This window comes from Phocoena phocoena, chromosome 6 (genome assembly GCF_963924675.1).
Source record: "Phocoena phocoena chromosome 6, mPhoPho1.1, whole genome shotgun sequence".
Taxonomy (NCBI): domain Eukaryota; kingdom Metazoa; phylum Chordata; class Mammalia; order Artiodactyla; family Phocoenidae; genus Phocoena; species Phocoena phocoena.
The window spans coordinates 15,359,977-15,382,324 of NC_089224.1; the positions used below are offsets into that span (position 1 = coordinate 15,359,977).

At 51.1% G+C, this 22,348-nt stretch overlaps 1 protein-coding gene across 1 annotated transcript; it reads right to left on the bottom strand.

The window, feature by feature from the left end:
- Positions 1 to 10,172: 10,172 nt before the first annotated feature.
- On the bottom strand, positions 10,173 to 21,813 carry CHMP7 (charged multivesicular body protein 7). The gene is made up of 10 exons (XM_065879313.1): positions 21,515 to 21,813; positions 19,418 to 19,589; positions 13,313 to 13,498; positions 13,043 to 13,176; positions 12,138 to 12,186; positions 11,784 to 11,903; positions 11,399 to 11,497; positions 11,127 to 11,187; positions 10,453 to 10,632; positions 10,173 to 10,225 (listed from the first exon to the last, which is right to left on the bottom strand). Exons 1-10 carry the CDS (start codon positions 21,811 to 21,813, stop codon positions 10,173 to 10,175), a joined length of 1,353 nt encoding a protein of 450 aa, XP_065735385.1.
- Positions 21,814 to 22,348: the final 535 nt, after the last annotated feature.

The window sequence follows — 22,348 nt, forward strand, 5'->3', positions numbered from 1 at the left end:
TTTAAAATGTCTTTACATAATTTATTAGTCAATATTTGACTATGAGGATCTTGGTGTTTCTTTTTAATCTAATGTGTATCAGCAAAACACCGCAGAGGGGCACAGACACAGAGAGGTATAGAGAAGCACGTGACGGTCTATCCAGATACAAGCGCTACGTGAAACAAAACAAAATACAAACTCTGCTTTACGCACCTCTTGGGACATCCCACACAGCCGCCCCCCGGCAAGAGAGGAGAGCTCCACGATGAACTCAGAAGGGCCCTGGATAGACCTGTCTGGAGGACTACAAGGCCTACTATATAAGGGTCTGAGAGCTGACACGTGTTGAACTGGCTTACTCTGGACCAGGCACCATCTATGCCCTTTGCATAATTTAACTCATTGCTCACGACGGTGCTATGTGGTGGTATAATTGTCATCCTCATTTTATAGATGAAGACATTAGAGAGGTTAAGTGACTTGCCCAAGCTCAAACAGCTAATAAATGGCAGAGCCAGTTCAACCTTTCCTCCCCTTCCAGAGCCCAGCTCAAAGACCCAAGTAGGGAGGGGGTCAGGCCACAGCAGGGCAGATGCCTGGTTTGTGTTTGAGACTGAGGTTTCATAAGACAATGGCTCAGCCACCTGGGGGAAGTGGCCCTGATTCCAGGGGAGGCAGTCTGGAGAGCCCCACCTCCATGATGCCCTTCATTTATGTAGCACTTGATACTTTCAGAAAGCATTTACAAAGTTCCCATTTCTTTACAACACCTCACTTTGAGGCAGGCTAAACAGAAATAATTATTCCATTGGGCCTTTCCTTACGTCACACCTCCCTGCAGTGACGGAGCCAGAACTCAGATCTCTCGTCTCCTGCCCACACTGGGTCACGCTGGCCCATCCCTGCACACACAGAAAGCCAGCCCACAATTGTCCCCAGTGAGAATGAGGATGGCTCCAAACACCCACCCACCGCAGTGACAGCAAACATGCAACTCTGTCCGTGGAACAACAGAAAAGCCAGACTGAGGACACATACGACTGTATTTTGTACAGAATGAGTAAATGCCTCCATAAACACATAAGAAGGAAGCAAGCCCTAAGTAATTTATTAAAATAGCCCAAAATAGATAGGCATTCCATCCCAAACTCTCCCTCCTCCCATTAGCCTAGCATAGCACAGTGGTCATCAGGGCAAGTACTGGGGTCAGACTATCCGTTCGAATACTGGTTTGATTACTTGTTAGCTGTGTGACTCTAAGCAAACTGGTTAACCATCTCTCTGTTTTAGTTTCATCTGTGAAATGGGGATAAGAGCTCTGGCCTCACTGAGGCCTCAAAGATGAATTAATCCATAATGAGGTTAACCCATGTAAAGCACCTAGCACGGTATAAGGCTGGTGGAGATGGGACCCCCCTGCATACAGGTGAGGCATTCTAGGAACTCCAGCTCCAAAAGAACCAGATCAAAGGCTCTCCTGATCTCCTCTAGCCACGGACCCCAGGGTCCAGGGCCACAGAATCACAGGTCCTGCTGCCGGCCTTAGGTGGTGACCTTTCTCTACCACCCAACCCAATTTCTAGACAAAATCAGAAAGGGCCACTCCATCCTGTTTGCCCAGCCCCTACCCTATGAAGAGAAGGGAGGATGTCACAATGTCAATCAAGTGACCGCGGGTCCTGGCTGAGCATGGGCCCCCGCTGTCCACACACAGCCTGGCTCCGAGGGCCCTCAGCCTGCTACCACTATGACCATCATTGAGCAGGCTACTGCACAGGTGAAGCTGAGGCTCGGGGTGCATCTTTGAACCCAGATAAGGAGTTCTGTACTGTTAGGCTGGGCTCTGCCCTATGCCAGCTGCTCCATTTGCCAGGGATGAAGGATAGGAAAACTGAAGTGTCACCTTCAGTCACCGCAACGGCCACCAAAGCAGCCCTGCGGGTCACATGCTGCTGGTAGTTGAAGGGGCTGGTCTGCTGAGGCACAAGTGCGGGATAAAGGCGGTGGACCACATGATGCCAAAGGCCAGTCAGATGTCACACACGTCCCCAAAGGGCCAGTAGCCAGCTGCCTGGGTTGCCACTTTCCAAGGCATCACCAGCAGAGCCACCAGGAAGTCCAAGATGACCTTTTGTGCACGCTGCTGGCAAAAGCGCAAGACGCCAGCACACACCAGGACGTTTCTCAGCAGCGTACAGGTGAGAAATCAGAGGAGCCCCGCACTGACGCCAACGCGTAGCGGGCCTGCCTCACCCCTGCTCTGCCCTCTGCTGGACTAGGGCCTTGGTCACCTCTGGTGCCGCCGTGAAGGCCTCCTGGCTGGGAGTTCTGGAGGCTTCCGAGCAGGGCCGAGATTTGGAACAAAGGCCAGGTTGTGAGGCCAGGACGGAGGCACCAGCCTTCTCCCTTAAAATCAACCAAATGCACACCCGGCTTCCTGCGGGGTCCTTCTCCCAGTGCTGAAGAGGTGCCCCTGGCAGGATCCCGCTGTTGGAGGAGGTCCTTGCACAGCGCAAAGAATAGGACGTCCTGGATTTTACCCGGTGAAGGCAGCAGGGGGGTCTTGGTCCGTGGTTCCCGGACTCCTCCCAACGTCGAGGAAGACGCCAGTACGGGCCCAGTAAGGGCCCAGAGTCTGCGCCAGGGACTGACGTGGGGACATGAAAGGCCTGGGCGCAAGAAACGGCTGGAGAGGGAAGCGTTATGTGGGACAGGCAGGGCCCGACAGGGGGCGCAAGGATCCGATTAGAGCGGACTTTCCGTCTTGCTCGGTCGCCTTCCCCCGAGGACCCGACTCCGGAGACTTTTCTGACCGATGGTTCCCCGCGCCTGGCATCCAGCGTTCGCGGCAAAACGAGACACGCGCCCCGCTCCAGAGCCCCGCGGCCGGGTACCCACACGCCCACTTCCTCTGGAACGCAGTATTCGCTCGCACCTCTTTCCGCAGAGGTCCGGTGACCCAGAGATGAGCTCCGCTCCTGCGCCGAGCCTGCGTCGCAGAGTAAGCGCCAGTAGGGACGGGATCGGCTCTCCCAGAGGGCTAACTGCGCGCGTTCCAGGACCCTCCGCGACTCCTCCCCGAGTCCCCGCCCCTTCCCCGAGTCCCCGCCACTTCCCGAGTCCCCGCCCCTTTCCCGCCTCCCCAAGTGCCTGCCCCCTACCAACCTCACGGGCACCCCACCGAGTAGAGACTGGACGAGAGCGGCTCTGAACATAACTCCGACTTTGGAGGCTTTTTTTCTAGAAGGATCACCTCTTCCCACCATGGCTCCTCGCTGGACTCTGGAGGACCAGAAAAAACGTTCTCTTGCTATAGCGGTATTTTGAGACGAGGGAGGGGCCTGGGGGAGCCTGACGCCAGAGAACCCCGTATGCAGTATCAGTGACACAGAATCAGAACAGGGCGCTAAGGAATCTCACCTCTTCCCCCGTCATCCTCTCATTAATGCCCAGGACGATGCCTGCAGCTCGCTTCTAATCCTGGAAACTGGTAAAGACAGCTGAGATTTGGGTTCAATCTATAAAGGGCCCCACCCCCAGAAGCTCTAGTTGGTGTTCCTGGTAAACAAAAACAAAAACAAATTCGGTTCTGGTTTCTGGAAGTTTCTCTTCCAGTCCTCTCCTACAATCAAAGGGAATTATTCATATGAAACTTGCAGAAAAGCTGCAGTTTTCAAGAAACAACATGGTATGTGTGTGCGCTTCATAAATCTGGTAGGATGATCAGAATCACAGCCAACTCTTGCCCTAATTGGGACTAGAGCAGAAAAAGAGGAAAGGAAAAGAATGCAAAAATTAGATTCGCCCAGCTAAAGCCTCTCTCCATCATTAAAAGGGGTTCTTTACCCAACTGCCCTGTGTAGGGATGTGGAGAGTTTTCCCCACACCATCAAGCAATTCTTGGACACCTGCTGGGTGTCCTACAATTCAATTAATAGTGCTAATAGTATCTACTGGGAGATAGCATCAGATCCCAGAGGTTAAGGGCTCAGTCCCACAAGAATGACCTCCCCTACCCAGCTTCAGATGCCAATCACAAGTCCAGGTCGTTATCTATACTTCTGACGGACTGGCTATAAATCAGAGATTCCCACACCCCCTCTTTGGGTTCAATTAATTTGCTAGGGCAGCTCACAGGACTCAGGAAACCTGCTCTGGTTTATTACAAAAGGCTATTAAAGAATATGAATCAACGGCCAGATGGAGAGATACATAGGGTGAGGTCTCAAACAAAGGCGCTTCTATCCTTGTGGAATTTGGGGCCCCATGTGGTGGCATGTGAAAGCATTTTGGTTACCCAACCTGGAAGCTCTCTGAATCTTTTTGGGATTTTATGGAGGCTTCATTACCTAGGCAGTATTGATTAGATCATTGGCCATTGCTGATTGAACTCAACCTCTAGCCCTTCTCCCTTCTCTGGGGGTTGGGGCGGGGTTGGGGGAGACTGAATGTTCTTATCACGTGGTTGGTCACCTCATTAACATAAACTCAGGTATGGCTGAAAGAAGTTTTTATAAACATCAAGACATCTTTTTTGTTCTCGTTGCTTAGGAAATTCCAAGGGTTTTAGGAGCTCTGTGTCAGAAACAGGGACAAAGACCACGTATATATTTCTTATTATAAATCACAACCACAGTCATCCACTGGTAACCCTGGACAAATTATTTACCATTTCTAAGCCTCTGTTAACTCATTTGTGAAGTAACAGTACCTGTCTCATTGGGAAGATTAAATACATTCAAAGATCTTAGCACAGCCAGAGAGTCATGGAGATGCACTGTCCAGGGCGCCCTTCAAGGATTTGCTGCCCAGCTGCAGGGAGTGTGGTCAACAGCCTCCCAGCCAGCTGTCAGCTCCTTTGAGGCTGCCCCAGCTGCAGAGAGCCACCAAGCTGAGGTCAGGCCCTTGCCAGGAGTACCTGATGACTGAGGGAGAAGGGTAGGGATGGATAAAGGCCTAGCTGTTTCTGCTTGATACGGGACATTCATGGACAATACCTGCTCTAGAATTTTCCACCAGTGTGACCAAGAGTTTAGGGGGCCTGCATTGTAGATTGAGCTCTTCTCCCTAATAGTGCTTCTTCCTCTTTTCCTTCACAGGTGGTGACCCTGATACCCCAAACTCTGTCTCCAGGCCTGCTTCTGAAGAGCCCAACCTGTAGTGTCCAGCGGACAGTAAGCACCCAATAAATGTTAGCCACTGTTCATTTTATTTTATTATTGCATTAAAATAGGAACCAGAGTCCAAGATTGGGCATTCTCCTCCCAATCCATCCAACCCCCGCTCTACAAATTCCTAGTGCTATACTAAACCTTCATTGTGCTGATACCTTGGAATTACCCTTTGCTATAGACTGAACGTTTGTGTCTTCCCCAAATTCATATGTTGAAATCCTAACCCCCAATGTAATGGTATTAGGAGGTAAGGCCTTTGGGGGGCAGTAATCAGGCCGTTAGGGTAGAGCCCTCATGAACGGGATTAGTGCCCTCATAAAGGAGATGCCAGACAGCTCCCTTGCCCTCTTTCCATCATGTGAGGATATGAGAAGGGGGCCATTTCCAACCCAGAAGAGGGCTGGCCCTCACCAGAACCAGACCATGCTGGCACTCTGATATCCGACTTCCAGCCTCCAGAACTATAAGAAGTAAATTGCTGTTGCTTGTAAGTCACTCAGTCTATGGCATTTTGTTATAGCAGCCTGCACTGACTAAGACACCCTTCCTCTGCCTTTCAGTTCCTGAAAGGCGGGGCCCCGAACTAAAGCTTCCTTCTTTCCTCCTCTGATCTGTTAGCTCACATGTAATAGGCACATCACTTGAGTTTGTGTTTTGTTTTTAAATTTTATTTATTTATTTATTTGGTTGCGCCGGTCTTAGTTGCAGCAGGCGGGCTCCTTAGTTGCGGCTCACCGGCTCCTTAGTTGTGGCATGTGAACTCTCAGTTGCGGCATGCCCGCGGGATCTAGTTCCCTGACCAGGGATCGAACCCAGGCCCCCTGCATTGGAAGCGTGGAGTCTTAACCACTGCACCACCAGGCAAGTCCCTTGAGTTTGTTAATTTTTAACTTTCCTGGGTCGAGAACTGCAGCATGGTACTTCTGTGTGGCTGAATTCTCTTCCAACATGTATAATCTAGATACGTTTCTGTTATCCTAGGCTAGCCCATTATTATCCTAGGCTAGCCCAATAAGCAGGCCTACCCTCATTACACTGTGCAGAGGGATGGGAATCCACTAGCTGAGGTCTGATCCGCCCTGCAGTTCACAACATGCTTTGGGGGTATCACGTCACCTAATCACAGCACTGGTTATCTCACAAGGGCCCTAAGTCTGGCTCCTTCAGGAAATATAAGGCAGCCCAGAGCTGCAAGTTTTTTCTGCACAGTTGATGTGCCTGCTATAGAATACCAGTCAAGAAAGATTACCGTTATGGTGCATATCAGCAAAGGAACAGTGTGAAGACTGTCCTGGTTTCCCTAAAAAACTGGAAACGGGCCAGCCAGTTAGGAGGTGGCTCTCTACACACAGAAGTCTGTGTAATCACAGCACTGACAGCCAGAGGAAGCTGAGCTGCCAGCTCAAAGCACTGACACGCCCGACCACCACCCACCCACCACCGACCACGGGAAGTGGCGTACTTTGGAGTTATATGGTTTTTGAGAGCCTGCCTTAAGAGGAGCCTGGTGTACTGAGAGACTACCAACGCGGAAGACAGCAGTCCTAAGTTCCCCTGTGAACTCTGTGCCTTGGGCAAGTCACCAAAGCTTCCGTGTCTTCATCTGTGAAACGGAGGCTTTGCCACCATTTGCTGAGACTCCTTCCAGCTCTCATGCTTGGGTGTCTATTGTTTCTGTGCAGGAGGAGGAAAGGAACCACACTTTCCCCAGAGAGTAGCTGCAACTTGAGTAAAATGAGACGTTGGCGGAGAAAACAGTGAAATACTTCGAAAGAAAAGAGAGTTGCCAAACTCCCCCGTCAACCCCAAAGCCAGGTTGCTTTTGGATTCCTGTGTGTGAGCAGCTCTGTCAGTGGCCTCGCCCTTCTGAACAGCTTTGGTAGCTCTCTCTCTTTCCCGATGGCCTTGATGACAGTGCCAGCAGACTGAACCAGAATATCCTCACCTCTTCCCGGGGTCGGCTCAACCTTGGACACTCTCTCTGCCCTTTGGGCAGGCAGTGCTAATCACAGCAGTTTCACCCTTCCTGGGCCCTCTCACAACAGGGTGCCCGACCTCGGAGCCCACGCGGCCGCAGGGCTCTGGCTAAGAGCCGCTTTCTGGGAGTCCCAGCAGACTCTGAGGCTGAGCCCGTCCCCTTCCTCCCACCCCCACCTGCCCTCCGCACACCACATTCATGTCCCCAGCGGGCAGGGACTGGGGACTCTCCAGCCACCTTTCCAGGCTTGGCTTTGCTGTGGCACTGCCCTGACTCCCGTCACGCGGCAGCAAGGATTCAAGAGAAGGGAGAAGCAGACTGCTCAGAAGGACCCTAAGACCATCAGAATTTCCAGGTCACCTTGTCTGTCTGCGTCTCTTTATGAATGAGAAACGAGAGGCCCCGTGTTTCCAGAGCCACTAGTTAGTGGCGGAGTTGAGAACTGGAACCAAGTTTCCTGACCCACATCAGGACCAGTCCCTACCTGATTAACTACATTTTCTCTCCCTACTTGACCTCAGTGGAATTAAGGATATATGATATTCTAAAACTTGTAGATTGTTTGACACGATTTAAAAAACCCAAGGAAGTATTCAAGAGAAATGAGAGCTTGGCCGTCGTCTCTTCAATGAAGCCCTCCCCGAGCCCTTAACTTGAAATAGTTGCTCCCCGAATGTCCTCGCTGTGTATCTGGACCCCATAGGGAACTTCACTCCCGATAGGACAGCATCTGAACCTGATTCATCTGGGCCTGATCTCTCTCCACATAGAAGAAAACTCACCAGCTCCCTTATTAAACCGAGTCAACTCCTTCAAGAGGAGAGAATCCTGGGGCCAGACCCAGGCCCCCCACGGGAATCCAATGCCGAAAATGCAGCCACCACCAGACGGCGGCTCGTCCTACTCTGACCCAAGCCCAGCCTCAACCTCTTTATTTCCTGTTGCACAGCAAAGAACCAGGATGAAACACTGAAGCAAGGACTCCTTATCAGCTCAGGTCAGCGAGAGAAAGAGTAACAGGAGAGCAGATAAGAGGCTCCAAGTCCAGGCACTTACACTGTTGGGGGCGGAGAGGGTTCCCTACTACATCCCCCCTCCCCCTGCCGCCCCCCCCCCCCCCCCCCGCCCCCCTGGCCTATCTCCACTCTGTTCTGTTCAAACCGTCTCTGCCCCTGGCTCCTCCAGACGTCTTCCTGGTTGGTTCACCTGCTAACGTACCAAGTGCTGCGGCAGATCTTCTAGCCTGTTCTAGCTCTGCTCGCAGGCTCAAAACCTGTCTCCCGTCATGGACGGCAAACCCCACGCGTGTAACAGGCGCTGAGTAAATACTGGTGCCAGACTAAAATATGGTACGATCACACGGGCCGAGGAAAGTGGGTCATCTAGAGGGAAGAGGGAAAGGAAAAGAGTAAGGAAAATGATGACACATTCTTAAACAAAAGAGGCCATTTAATAACAGCATCGGCGTGAGAGCCATCAGGTAGGCTGACCACTTTCCCAGCAGCTCTGGACTCCCGCTAGGAAGCCGGTCAGCCTTCTCCTGGTGGCGTCAGTGAAAGAACCCGTGTGTGTATGCTGGAGGTGAGGGTGGGGATGCAGGAAGGAACAAGGCACTTTATACAACCTAAGAAAGAGACGAGGACGAGGCGCTCAGGGTTTTTCTTTTAATTATTTACCAGATAAAAAAAGAAAAAATAGTGATTGTTTCTCTTCACCCCCAACATTTCAGTTTCCCAAGGCCGAGTGGGAGAGGAACTTGTTGAACAGTGATTTGTGCTCCTGGCCTGGAGCAAATTCCTCCCCTCTGTCCTCCGTCACCCTAAGCAGGAGGGGCAGGGCCAGGGCCAGGCAGGCGTCTGCTGAGCGGCAGTGTGGCTGCTGTCTTTCTCCTCCCTGGGGCCGGCGCACTCAGGCCCTCTCCTGCCTGTCCCCCTCCGCCATCCTCCCCGACTCGTCAAAGGAAGTAGAGGGCGGGCCTTCAGGAGGTGGGGCCGGGCGCAGGGCAGGACCGGGGAAGCACACGGCAGACGTTGCCGAGGCCACTGTCTTCTGCTTCTGTTGCACATCCTGGCTCAGATCCCCTGCCCCGAGTGGTGGGCTACAACGTAACACGCTTCTGAAATTCAAATAACCTGCTGTTGTCTGCCAGGCTCAAGAAGGGGAGGTGTGCTGTCGTGTGGCTTCTTCTGATTTATGTATTTAAGTTAATATTTATTTCATTCACCACGGGGGCAAGGCAAAGATGATACCTTTTGAAGAAAGCATATGGGGTTTGGACACCCGGGGTGCTGTAGTCACCTGGGCTTCTCCTCGTCAAGTTCAAAAGACCAAGAGTAACCATTTCTCCAGTCAGCAGATCTTCTTTTGCATAAGATGGAAGAGGCGGCAGTGGCCACCAACCCCACAAGGCCCCTCTCCAACCGTCACGACTCTTGAGCCACTCAGGGGTTACGTCTCTTTCTGAACACCTGGAGAATCTGAACCCCAGGGGAGAACCTTTCACACTGTGTGTTTCTCCATAACGTGGCAGCTGTCTGATTCTCCTTCTTCTCGCCACCGATGGAAACAGAGAGGGGCTGCGAAGAGCTGTGTAACGGACCTACTGACAGAATGAACTCCTCTAAACACAGTGAGGGTGGGGGACGAGGACAGATTTTGATTTGGCAAAGCTGCACCAATCTTTCGCCTTCGCTGGCTGGAACAAAGCTGGTGGGGGAAGACAAACCTAACTGAGCCCGTGGCAGGAGCCGCAGGCTATGAAAGATGACAGGGCAAACACAGAACTGTATAAACTGTGGCACTATAAAGATGAGAATGCAGGGCCATGAGCCCAGCTGGGAGCACGCCTCGCGAGCACGCTTCCAGAAATTCTATCTGTCCCGCAGTAAGTGGTAGCATCCAGATACATCAGAGTGGTTGTCCTTCCTCCTCTTTCCAACACATTCCGAGAGTTTCTCGTTTAAATAACTATGTACACACACACAAGCCTGGTCTCTCTTTGACACGAGGGTCTTTCACTTGAGGGTCCTACAATGGCTTTATAGAGTCGGTTCCAATTGTCTTTTTGGAGATTTACTGCTTGGGACCAAACCTGCAAGGAGAAGAAATGACTGAACTCTATACCAGGTAGGTCTTTGAGGTGAAAGCATCCCAGTGTTTAAGGCACCAAGTCTGAATAATGAGCCCACAGCTCCCTCACCTGACTTCGGTACCCCGGCAGATTGGGCAATGGGGGTGGGACACGTTAACCTCGAGCCTCGCTACTGTCAGCCAGAGGACCACAAGCCCACCAGCAGCCCTGGGAATACAGCTCCGTACCTCCCTCTGATAAGGACAGTTTCTCAAGTTCAGCTTCAAGTTCAGCGTCCGAGATCCTAGGGTTAGGCACACTGTTGGTATAAAACGTCTCCTGGGGGTTGTCGGGCAGATCCGAAGGTTCTTTGGTGGTGTCCTGAAGGAGGATGTCCAATTCCTTCTCCAGTTCCTCACTGTCAAAGTCTGGAAAGAAAAGACGACATAAGGACACATAAAGCCCAGGGAGAAAACGCATTACTGAGTCAAGGATTGAGGACTGCAAACCCAGCTCGGCTTTACAAAAGATGCCCAGGCCTCCTTGAAGGTTTATTAAAAAAATCGTGTGAGTTGGGAGGTAGAGGACACCTTCAAGCAGATATGCTTTTTCCATACACAGAGCCAAGTCATCAAGGAGGTGTATTTTGCTAACACCATGGAATGGACCCTGCTTCTCCTTGCCCTTGAAGAGGCCTAGGGAGTAAGGGATGCCAGAGCACCAAGGGGTCGTTAGCACAGCCTATCAAGGAGGAAACGCCAATTCCTTCTCCTTACTCCTGTGGAGAAGCCCCAGAGAGAGGGGAGGGTGGGCCAGCCCTGCCTGCACCAAAAAGAGCAGATCCACGGCCAAACCTATCACAGCACAAGGAACTGAAGTCATCTTAGAGAGGAGAGAAGACGGAATCACCATGTCAACTCACCTAAGCCATTGGTTACCCCACCAGCCAGAGTCTGAGAAACTTCGTCCTGGGTGTCACACAGCTGTAAGAGAAAAGCACAACGCCTTGAACTCTGAATGGTCTTTGGGTCTCAGTGTTCAGGGTTACAAAGTAATGCTGCCCCATTGGAGAATCAAGGAAAGCGTCCTCAAGTTCACAGGGTAAACAGTCTGGGAAAGAAGGAAGTACGACGAAGTCACTCCTGTCCTCAGGAACTGCCTTGTGTACCTGTGTCCTCCCACCCCCTCCTGTACCTCTTGGATCTGATCCACAAGGCTCTCTGCCTTCTCCACCGTGACATCCTTCATGGAGAGTTTCAGTGCTCCTACCCCGGCCTGATACGCATTGAAAACCTAAAGAGAAGGCAAAGTTATCAGTGCAGATAAAGAACACTGGGCAAAATACAGACAATATTGTTTCATCTCCAAAAGAAAGCTTTGTGGTTTTTTTCCCCCACCCATGCATGATTCACCCCATGTCAACTGAGGCCAAAACTGGCCAATGGGAGAAGCAAAGGCAGTCCCAAGCATATCCTGAAAGAACCCAGGCCTCCTCCAAACAGCAAAGCCACAGCGGAGGGGATGAGCCGCGGACACCGCAGAGACCAGCCAAGCACTGGGGCAGAGGGGCAGTGGCTACCATCTGATCTGTCTGCGAGGCATAGATCCGGTCCAGGATGCCTTGAACAGTGTCCAGCTTGGCATGCAGGGCTTCGATGCGCTTCTCCGTCCGCTGCTTGGCCTTGAGAGACCTCAGGGCCTGGGGGGGGCGGGGTGTGGAGACACGGTCATGGTCAGGGTCAGACCGGGCAGGCGAAAGGGCTAGAGGAAGAGAGCCCTTCCCAGATGATAAGACCACCCCAGGTTTGTAAAACAAGCTGTGGTGTCTGGGCCACCCACAGACCGTTCCCCTCGAGAAGGTCACTCCCTGAACTGGGGCTCCTCTCGCTGTGGGCACAGGTACACAGCTGTGGGGGGAAGAGAGAGAACTCACCAGCTGCTTCTTTCCCGCTCGGCATGCCCGGCGGGCTTCTTCTTTATACCTACAAACAAAGGGACAGCTCAAGATGACGAGGCCCGAGGACGCGGGTGGCAGGGTCCCCAAGAGCAGCACTTTTAGTGAAGGTACTTTCAAATCTGAAGATCAAATTCATTCCACCCACTGGCCAGAAAAACGATGCCCAACAGCCCACTGCCAAACCCCTGCAGCAAGCTGAGATGCGGGCTGGGCGGGTCTGCCCCTGGGAAAGGCAAAGGACCAAGGAAAAGCTGTTTCAACCCACAGCGGGGGCGGGGTGGGTGGGGGGGGCGGTGTGCAAACATGCTGACGAGGCACCCTGAAGACAAATTCCCATCCTGGGAGCCAGGAGGTAGGGAATGACTTCCTAACGCCACCAATGATGCTGGCCTTCCCACAACATGGGGTCTCTCCCACTGTAAGAAGGAGTGAACAAGCACACATTCTAATTCCATGTCTACATACCCTACTTTTTGGAGAAGTGGTAATGTGCCTTTAGCAGGGACGCCTTGCATAGTCATTGGAGGGGAAGAGCAGAGGTCCCTCAGCAAGACCCCTGGAAGGCAGAGACCTGTCTCCTTCACTACTCTATCCCCAAGTCCCCAAGACAAGGCCTAGCTCAATAAACACTGGCTAAACGGATACTGGCACGGAAGAGCATAAACACAGCGTTAAAAGCTATACTCTTTGGGGGAGGAATTCATTTTTCTCTCCTTTGTGATAGTCTGTGCTTTCCATGATGGCTGCACTGAACAGTCAGTACTTTCACAATTAGTAAAATAAATAAATAAATAAATAACCTTTTTTTTTTTAAGCGCCCACGGACACCAGCTCTAAGGGCCAGGGTGGAGGTCAGGGGTGCTCGGCTCAGGGGGAGTTACCTCTCTGCTTCCTGGGATAAGGACTCCACCTTGCGCGACAGCAGCTGTTCGCTCTGCATCAGCTGGTAAACCCCGACATCTACGTCGTTGACAGGAGAAACCTTGGCATGTGGGCCCCGGGCAAACTTCACAATCTGAGGGACAGGGACAAATTACTGCTGCCCCGACCCCAAATGCTGAGAAATCACCAGGCAGGGATGCCGGCAGGCATGTCAGTACACACTGAACAAGTGCTCGGTGAGGAAGGGAAGGAACAACGAGTTTCCATACCTTCTCCCCGTTCTGCTCAAGGACGGTGACTCGCTTCTCTTTCTGCAGCTGCAGTAACACCAAGTAGAAGGTCCTCTCGTCCAGACAGGAGCCCGCACAGAGGGTACTCAGCTCCGACAGGGCCACCACGGGGTGCGAGGAGAGAGGGGAGTTCTGATACAGACGATACACCTCCTCAGCCTTCTCCTGCGGGGAAAGTGAAAGGTGCTTGCGGGCCCTGATCGCTGCCCACGGAACCCAGAGAGCCCTGACCCCGTGCTTCAGATCCACAATCACACAAGGCAAGAGCAGGGGAGCTCCGACCCTGTCTTCAGCTTTGGAAAAGGAAAAAGGATTTGTGTTTTTTTAAACCTCGGAGGAAAGTCTGGGGAACACGGATAAAGTGAGGTACGTAATATATTGGGAGCCAGATGTGTGCTTGCCCTTCCAGCTAGGACTTCATGTCTCTGCAGCTCCCTGGCCTGTGGTCCCTCAAGGGGAGAATGAGGTGGAGTGGTGGGGTGCAATGGCCAGGAATGAGAGCCAAGGCCTGCTGGTTGGCCTAGCCTGTGTGACCCTGGACCAGTCAGTCTCACTGGTCCTCAGCATCCCACTCACCAACTGGAGAAGGTGGATGAGATGATACTTAAATTCCCTGCCAATCCTGGTCTCTCCAATTTTTTTTTTTTTTTTTTGCGATACGCGCGCCTCTCACTGCTGTGGCCTCTCCCGTCACGGAGCACAGGCTCTGGACGCGCAGGCCCAGCGGCCATGGCTCACGGGCCCAGCCGCTCAGCGGCACGCGGGATCCTCCCGGACCGGGGCACGAACCCGCGTCCCCTGCATCGGCAGGCGGACTCCCAACCACTGCGCCACCAGGGAAGGCCCTGGTCTCTCCATTTTTATGCCAAGTGGCAATCCTGCAAACCAGAAAATTATTGAGTCTATAAAGAGTCTTATGTGACAAATGGGTGGGATAGGATTTTTGTGAGAAGTCTAAGAAATCCAAGTTCCAAAAAACAATGCCACTGTCTTCCTCTTTCATGGAAATTACACTCTCGGTCTTCTGTAAACAAGAAATATTTGCCGAAGTATGCACAGAATGCTATGAAAATACAGGGAAGGAATACCAAAGGAGTTCAGCAATTGCTCAGAAAAAAAAAAGATTGTTGAGCAGACTCCTGTAGGGTGAATAAGTCATTAGGTGAAGTTGGTGGGAAGGGCATCGTGGGAAGAGGGATGGTCACGAGTCCCTCAACGGCAGGGAGTCTGAGTCCAGTGTGGTGTTTATGGATGTGGGTGGGAAGGGCTGAGACAGCAGAAGCCCTTCTACCTCACACAAAGTGTAATGTATCTTCTATGCTGTCCTTTACTCTGCAGATGGTGGGTAGTCCCTGAAGGGAAGGCCATGGCTAGATTAACAGAGATGTAGCTGACAAAGGGGAAAGGATGGATTGTAGGGGTTAGGCTCAGAGGCAGGGAGACCACTGATACAAGAGAATACGAGGGACTGAACAGGGCAATGGGAATAGGGACAAAGAGGGAGGGATTCAAGCAAAAGTTAAAAGATAAAACTGGCAGTCCATGGTAACTGGGTCTGGGGGGAAAGGCAAAAGAGGAATCTGGGATGACTCCTGGGCTCTGGCTTGAGTGACTGGGTGGATTAACAACAAGAATTCAGGAGGAAAAGCATACTTTTAAAGGCAAGACAAAACATTCCGTTTTGGACATGTTGGTTTGGGATGCTCGAGATTGTACAGGAGATAACTGGATATAAAATTCTGAAGCTCTGGGCTTCCCTGGTGGCGCAGTGGTTGAGAGTCCGCCTGCCGATGCAGGGGACACGGGTTCGTGCCCCGGTCCGGGAAGATCCCACATGCCGCGGAGCGGCTGGGCCTCTGAGCCATGGCCGCTGAGCCTGCGTGTCCGGAGCCTGTGCTCCGCAACGGGAGAGGCCACGGCAGTGAGAGGCCCGCGTACCGAAAATAAATAAATAAATAAATAAATAAATAAATAAATAAATCGAAGGAGATGCCAGGACGGGAGTTATATTAACCTGAAAGTCCTCAGCATATAGAAGGTAATTAAAATCGCAAGTATAAGTGAGTTACCCAAGAAAATGCAGATAGCAAAGTAATAAGCTGAAGGAAGACCAACATTCAAAACGTTCGGGAGATGAAGGAGCTCACAAAAGCGATCCAGAAACTGCTTGGGGAGAACCAAGGAGAGCCTGCACTGTAGTGACAACAAGGTCAAGGTAACGGAAAAGTTTAAGGAGTGAGTGGTCAACAGTATCCAAGGCAGCAGAGGGTTCTGATAAGACAGAAACTAGAGCTTTCATTAGATCTGACTGTGCTGTCAGATAAAAACATTTACTGCAAAGCTACTGTAAGAACGGTGTGCTGTCCACACACATACACATTAATGGTACACAACAGTAACAAATGATGTTAAGACAACTGGCTACTCATTTAGAAGAAAACAGCTTTTCTCTACCACATATACAAAACTACATACCGAATTATTAAAACTTAAATTGAGAAAATGGAAGTATAAAATACTTCGAAGAAAATATTTAAAAAATATGATAACCTTGAAGTAGAGGATGCCTTCCTAAGCATGAGCAGAAATTCAAGAGCCATGAAGGAAAATTTGAGAACTCTGACTGTAGAAATATAAAAACGTTTATATAGTAAAAGACATCATGGGCTTCCCTGGTGGTGCAGTGGTTGAGAGTCCGCCTGCCGATGCAGGGGACGTGGGTTCGTGCCCCGGTCTGGGAAGATCCCACATGCCGCGGAGCGGCTGGGCCCGTGAGCCATGGCCACTGAGACTGCGTGTCCGGAGCCTGTGCTCCGCAACGGAAGAGGCCACAACAGTGAGAGGCCCGCGTACCGCAAAAGAAAAAAAAAAAAAAGACATCATAAATAAAAATGAAAAGCAAACAAGAGACTGGGAAACAATATTAACATCCCTAATACTAAATATATTATGTATCTATCTATCCCTAATAAAGAACTCCTACAAATTAATATAAAAGACAAAGAATCCAAAATAAAAAACAGGCAAAGGATATAAAGAGGCAATTCACAGAAAGGAATATGTAAATGGCCAGTAGATAGGTGAAAAGATGCTCAAATCACCAATAGGAAGTATCATTTTTGTTCATCAAATTGGCAAAATTTGAAAGATTGCTGTTATCCAGTGCTGGCAAGGATGTGAAGAGACTGGACACTTCAATGCAATCTTCGTGAAAGTGTAAATTTACACAAACTTTTGAAAAGCAATTTGGCAATTTCTGTTAAAATTTAAAATGTACACATGCACTTCTAGAAATCAATTCCATAAAAATAAAAGTAGAAGTACATACGTGTAGGCACGAGGCTGTCAAAGAAGTATCTTTGTGCAGTAGGGAGAGATTGGAATGACTCAAATATCCATTTGGTAACTACTGCATAAATTGTGGCGTGTTTATAGATTATTCCGCAGCCATCCAAAAGAATGAAGTAGATCCATATTGTGTAGGGACCTGGAAGGATGCTCATGATATACTAAGGTGAAAAATAAAAAAAAGGAGGGTGCAGACCAATAGGTGAAAGCAGATTCCATTTCTGGAAAAAAAATGGAGTGTATGTATATACATATGTATGTATGTGTATATTCATTTATTTACTTAACTAATATTTACTGACTCTCTACTAGGTACCAGGCACTGTTCCCAGAGCCCATGGAACTTCTCCTTCTGGTAGGAGAGGCAGCTTATATAGCAGATAAGTAAACAAGTAAATTAGATTTCCAGGAAGTATTAAATGCAAACAAGAAGATACAATGGAAAGTAATATAATAGGCTCAATAAGAAAAGATGTGTGTGTTTTTACAGACACAAGCAGGAAGGGAATGGACCCAAAGAGATGGAAATGGGATGAATAGAAAGGAAACTTTAATTTCTTTCTTTAAATTTTTAAATAGCAAAATCTATGGGCAATTTTTACTTTTTGGTATTTTTTTCAAATAAAATTAAAAATTGCTGGCTGCTTTCTGTTTAGACTTGGGAAAATCAATTTACTGCAGAAACAGGCTTTTTTGTTTTATAAAAATATCCAGATAAGACCCTTTATTTTCACACATGAAAACAAGTCTCTAACCCAGGAGAAAACCGTATCTTTGAAGTCACCATATATTTGATAGCAGATGTCACCGAAAGGGAATAAGTGTTAAGTGTTCTATTTAGTGATGTAAGCTGGGTATGGATTCAACAGTCCATGCCCCTGAAGAGCTAAATTTATTTTTCTACCTAAATAGGATTAGACTACTTTGCTGTCAGAAATTATTGTTGGTCCTTAGAAGATCTATGTAATTCCACTCCCACCCCCATCTCTGCGTTTGCTCTCAAAAGACTGAGTCTAAAATCACATCTGTGGGGATAAATGGATCTACCTCTCTTTGCTCCAGACTGGAGAACACCGGAGGTAAAAGACCACAAGGAGGGATGGAGGTGGCCCAGAACCACCTAAAACACCCCACGGTTTCTGTGGGGTCTTGGCTGAGCCCCGGAGGTCCTGGAGGTCAGGGCCCTGGGAGGGGAGGGGGTACAGGGCAAAGTGGGAGAGGTGTTCCCCTGAAGAAAATGCATGCTGTTCAGTCAAAACTCCCGGGGGACAGAGAGAGCTGGTAGATTTTGGAGACCTGCTCCCCAGGCCGAAGGGTGGTGCTGGGGGGTGTCTGTGGAGGTGAGGAGAAACTGGAGCTTCTCATGGGGCGGGGGCGGGGGATTCCGACCTGCGTCCAGCAGTGTGGAAGCCTCCAGGGCTATGCAAGGGCCCTGAGGTTGGGCTTGGTCTGTGAGTTTCAAAAATAACCACTGTCTCCGAGTCTACTTTTGCCACCTGGTGTTTAGTCAACTTTATAAACACACACACACGCACACACTTAAGGTTACTATAACCTCGCCCACAGCAATCGGGTGGAACGATGAGGGTGAAGCAGGTCTGCTCTGGGTTAAAGGGTGTGTGGAGGTGAAGACGTGGGGACAACAAAGCTTGGCCGAGAAGGAGAGACAGAGCAGTGACTAGGAGGGGCCCCAGGTCCTACCAGGAGTCATCCTGAGATGGGAAAACCAGAGTGGATTTAGAGGCTGAAGAAGGAGAGCACCGACAGACAGGGCAAAGGAATATACAGATCTGGAGGGTCCCAGATGCCACAAAGGGTAGGGACAGACTCGCGAGCACACGTGGAACACAGGAAGGACACTTCATCCTCTGAGCCTGGGGAGAAAGCAGGGCTCAGAGGAAGTCAAACTGGAGGTGGGAGGACAGACAGCTGAAGGCACGACTAAGGGGATTCTACCTTCTCAGTGCAGTGACTGCAGAGATTGCAAGGCGTGTGGGAGGGCCGGGGAGGGGAAAAGAAGACTGGGCTGCCGAGTGGCTCCCAGGGCCCTCCTAAAGCTGGGGACCTTGAAAGGGGCCCCAGGCTTGGCGATACAGCGATTTTCTCTGGCAGGGATGGTGGACCATGGGGCTGATCTAAGGTGGCCGATTTGCTGGTGTCTCTGGTGTGGCCCGAACGCTGCAGAGGCGCCCGAGGGTGTTGATAAGGGAAGCAGTCAAGCAACAGCTGCATGCTCTGGGCTGCGGACGGAAGGCAGGCCAGGAGGAAGCGGAGTGACCAGGAGAGCATGAAGGGATCAAGGGCCTGGTGGCTTCTTTGATGGAGGTAAGTAAGTATGAAAGAAGGACATTTGAGCCCAGTTCGCTGATTTAGGGGAGGGCAAAGCTGAAAGTCTAAGGTCCTCAGAAAGAAATTTTTGTACATAAACCACAGAAGGCAAAGCATTTTCTAAACTTTAGTTTATCATTAACCCCTACAAGTACGGAAAAGAATCAACCGTGTGTTAACTGACAATTCCTAGACAGAGGCTCACCCTTGAAATGTACAGGTCCAACTAACAACTAAAGACTACAAAGTACAGCGAAAGGGAGGCTAGATAAACTCAGTTATCAACTCTGTCACCGTGTAAAAAAGATCCGTTCTTTTTCTAACCATTCACCCAAGCAACCCAAGGAACGTGGAGGGTCCTGCCACCACTCCAGATGACACCCAGACCTCTTGCTTCTGAGTACCCACCTTAAGAAGCTCCAAGGCCACGAGCACCTCCTCGGCAGGAACCTTATTATCCCCTAGCATATTGGAAAGAGTCCACTTGAGGGGCTTCAGCAGGAAGACTCCGACCCCCCAGGAGATCCAGCTGCTGTCTACACTGGCCATGAAGTCTGACTCCCGCTGCAGCTCCCCTCGACTGCAGGCAAAGAAAGAAAAAGACATGTAGTAGGCTTACTGCAATGTCCCCACCTCCCTCCTTACCCCCAGAGAGGAATTTGGTCATCATCATAAACACCATTTACCGGGCACCTACTCTGTGCCGGCTACTGTGAGCGGTACTGTTTACGCTCCAGCTCTAAGCCTCACAATTTTCTGCAAGAAAAAATTGAGGGACTGAGAAGATGACAGAGGCCAAAGCTAAACTACGATTTGGCTCCAAAATGCAAGCTCTCCACTAAGACTACAGAGAGGCACAGGAGGCCACACAGCCTATGTTGAGACTTCCCGTTACAAACGGAGCTCAAAACGATAAAATGAAAACAACAATAATGGATTAATGTCAAGAGCAAGACCTGAGGAAGAATACAAAGACGTTCAGAGGAAGGGTTTTCTGCTATTCCTAGGCTTGGGTGGAGATAAGACATAGGCATTTCATGGTACTAGTGTTAAGTATCTAGCTTCCCCTGGGCCAGTCACTATGCTAAGGGCTACATAAGGAGTATCTCTTCAAATACAATAAATCTAAGTACAATTATCATCACATTTGATAACTGGTCAGACTGAGGCTTAGGGAGGGGCATATAATTTTTCCTCGGTCACATAATTTTGCACGTGGCAGAGCGAGGATTTGCACCCAGGCCATCTGGCCCTCGTGCAAAGCTGTTATCTACTCTGCTATGCTGCTTCTATGGAAAAATATCTCCCTGAGAAATTCTTCAGGTCCCAGACCCCATCAAGCCCCAAGGGGCATCAGTGGAGTGCCAGCAGTCAGGAGAGGAGAAATCGAGGTATTAAAGGTCTCTGGGTGGGAAGCGGCAGAGTATGGTCCTGTTGTAATAAGGAAGCCCCGACTCTTCCTGCCCCTCACTGACTTTTTCAGCTACTGTCTCCCCACGCTGGGCATGAACTCAAACTGTCCACAGCACACTTTCCTAGAAAGGTGAAGTTCCAGAAATGGCTTGCCCTATCAATGTCAGCCAAGGGAAGGGGGCTGGGGAGAAGGGAGATCTCTTAACCAGGAAGAGCAGAGAGCTGAAAGCAACATATCAAAGTTGACTTTCGTCTTCAGTCACGGAGGGAGTCACTGTGCTAGAGAGGCTGCTCTGGGTATGACATATACAACGTGAAGTGCAAATGCTTTAGAATCAGAAGACCCCGGGGTCCAGCCCCGGCATGGCCTCTATCCAGCTGTGTAACCCCCAGCAAGTCGCTCGACCTCTCTGTGGCTCAGCTTCCTCTTCTGAGGATAATTTTACCACCTCACCCACAGGACTGCTGAGGGAGCCAGACGGTGTAGGCATAATGCCTGCACGCTGCGAAGTGCAGTACGTCTGTTTCGTGTGCATGCTACCGCCTCAGGAACCTCCAAAACCCTGCACCTGTCGCACAGGTAGCACCTACAGGACGTTCTCGGGTCACCAAGAGAGGCCAGACACATGACCTGTGGCGGGGATGGGGTGGAGGCTGCTGGCAAGACCCGTACAGGCCTCTTCCCCACCACTACCTTCTTAGCTCTGCCCTTCCTTAGTTCAATAAATCCTGTCTCACAGACCTTCTGTTCCGGGGTTATTCAAATGTGGAAGCCCCTACGAAATAACTACATAACGGGATTCCAGTCCAGACAAATCACTGTCACCTTCGCCAGGCGGGCTGCTTCTCTTACCGTCTGGATCTCATCTAATCTCTCCCTCTGAGGGGCTATCCTGGCCCCTCAATCTCCCCCCATACCCCGCCTCCCTCTCCCTCCAAACACCCCTAACCCGGCCTCCTTCTTCGCCCAGTGAGCAAACACAGACGGCTCCTGGAGGCCAGACCCCGGGCTGGTCGCGGTGCGCTCCGGAGAACGACCTGGGTCCCTGCCCGCGGGGAGCCGCCCCGCCCCCGGAACGGGCCCGCCCTCACCGCAGCAGGTCCTGCAGCACGGTGGCCAGCCCCAGCGGGACGCTGCCCTTGCGCTGAAAGGCCTCCTGCAAGTCCCGCAGACGCAGGCGCACCACCCCCTGGCGGCGGCTGTGGCTCAGCACCAACGGCGCCCAGAAGCCCATCTTGCTGTCCCAGTCGGTGCTGTTCACTTCGCGACTCCTTTTGAAAGCGGAGAACAGGAAGGACATGCGCTCCTCATCCTCCTCCCATTCGGGGGGCAGTAGGCCCGCCGGGTCTCCCCCGGCCGGGGCCTCGGCCTCCCGCTCCGGGGACCACATTGGAACCCCAGGCCAGCCGAGGCTCCGAACACAGCCCTAGCCCTGGTCCCCTTCCGCCCTGGTTCCTTCCCGGCTTCCGTTCCTGGGCCGCCTCCTCCTCTGTCATTACGTCACCGCCGCGTGAAATAAGTCCCTGCCTCCTCACAGCGCATGCGTTTCTCTACCGGCTTGCGCCAGGAGGCGGGATGATGACCCTATTTTCCGAGAAACTCAGAGCGCTTGCGCCGACCCCTCCTCCCGCAGCCTTTGTGCGGAAAGGAGGACCTAGCGCTTTCGCGGCGGGAAAGTGCGTGTCGTGACCCCCCGGTAATCGTGGAGTTTGGCGTGGTGTTGTATAGAGGCAAACGATTACGCTCAGACTTGCGGTGGTTTCAGGTAGTAGGACTGGAGAGTCCCGCTAAGGGGCGCCCAAGGCACCAGGATCGCTCGCGTGGATCACCGTTTAGTGCTCCTCGACCAGGCGTTCTTACTTCGGACGTATAATTTAAACTTCCAAGTTAGCTTCCGTTTATGGTAATATCAGCGGATGAACGAA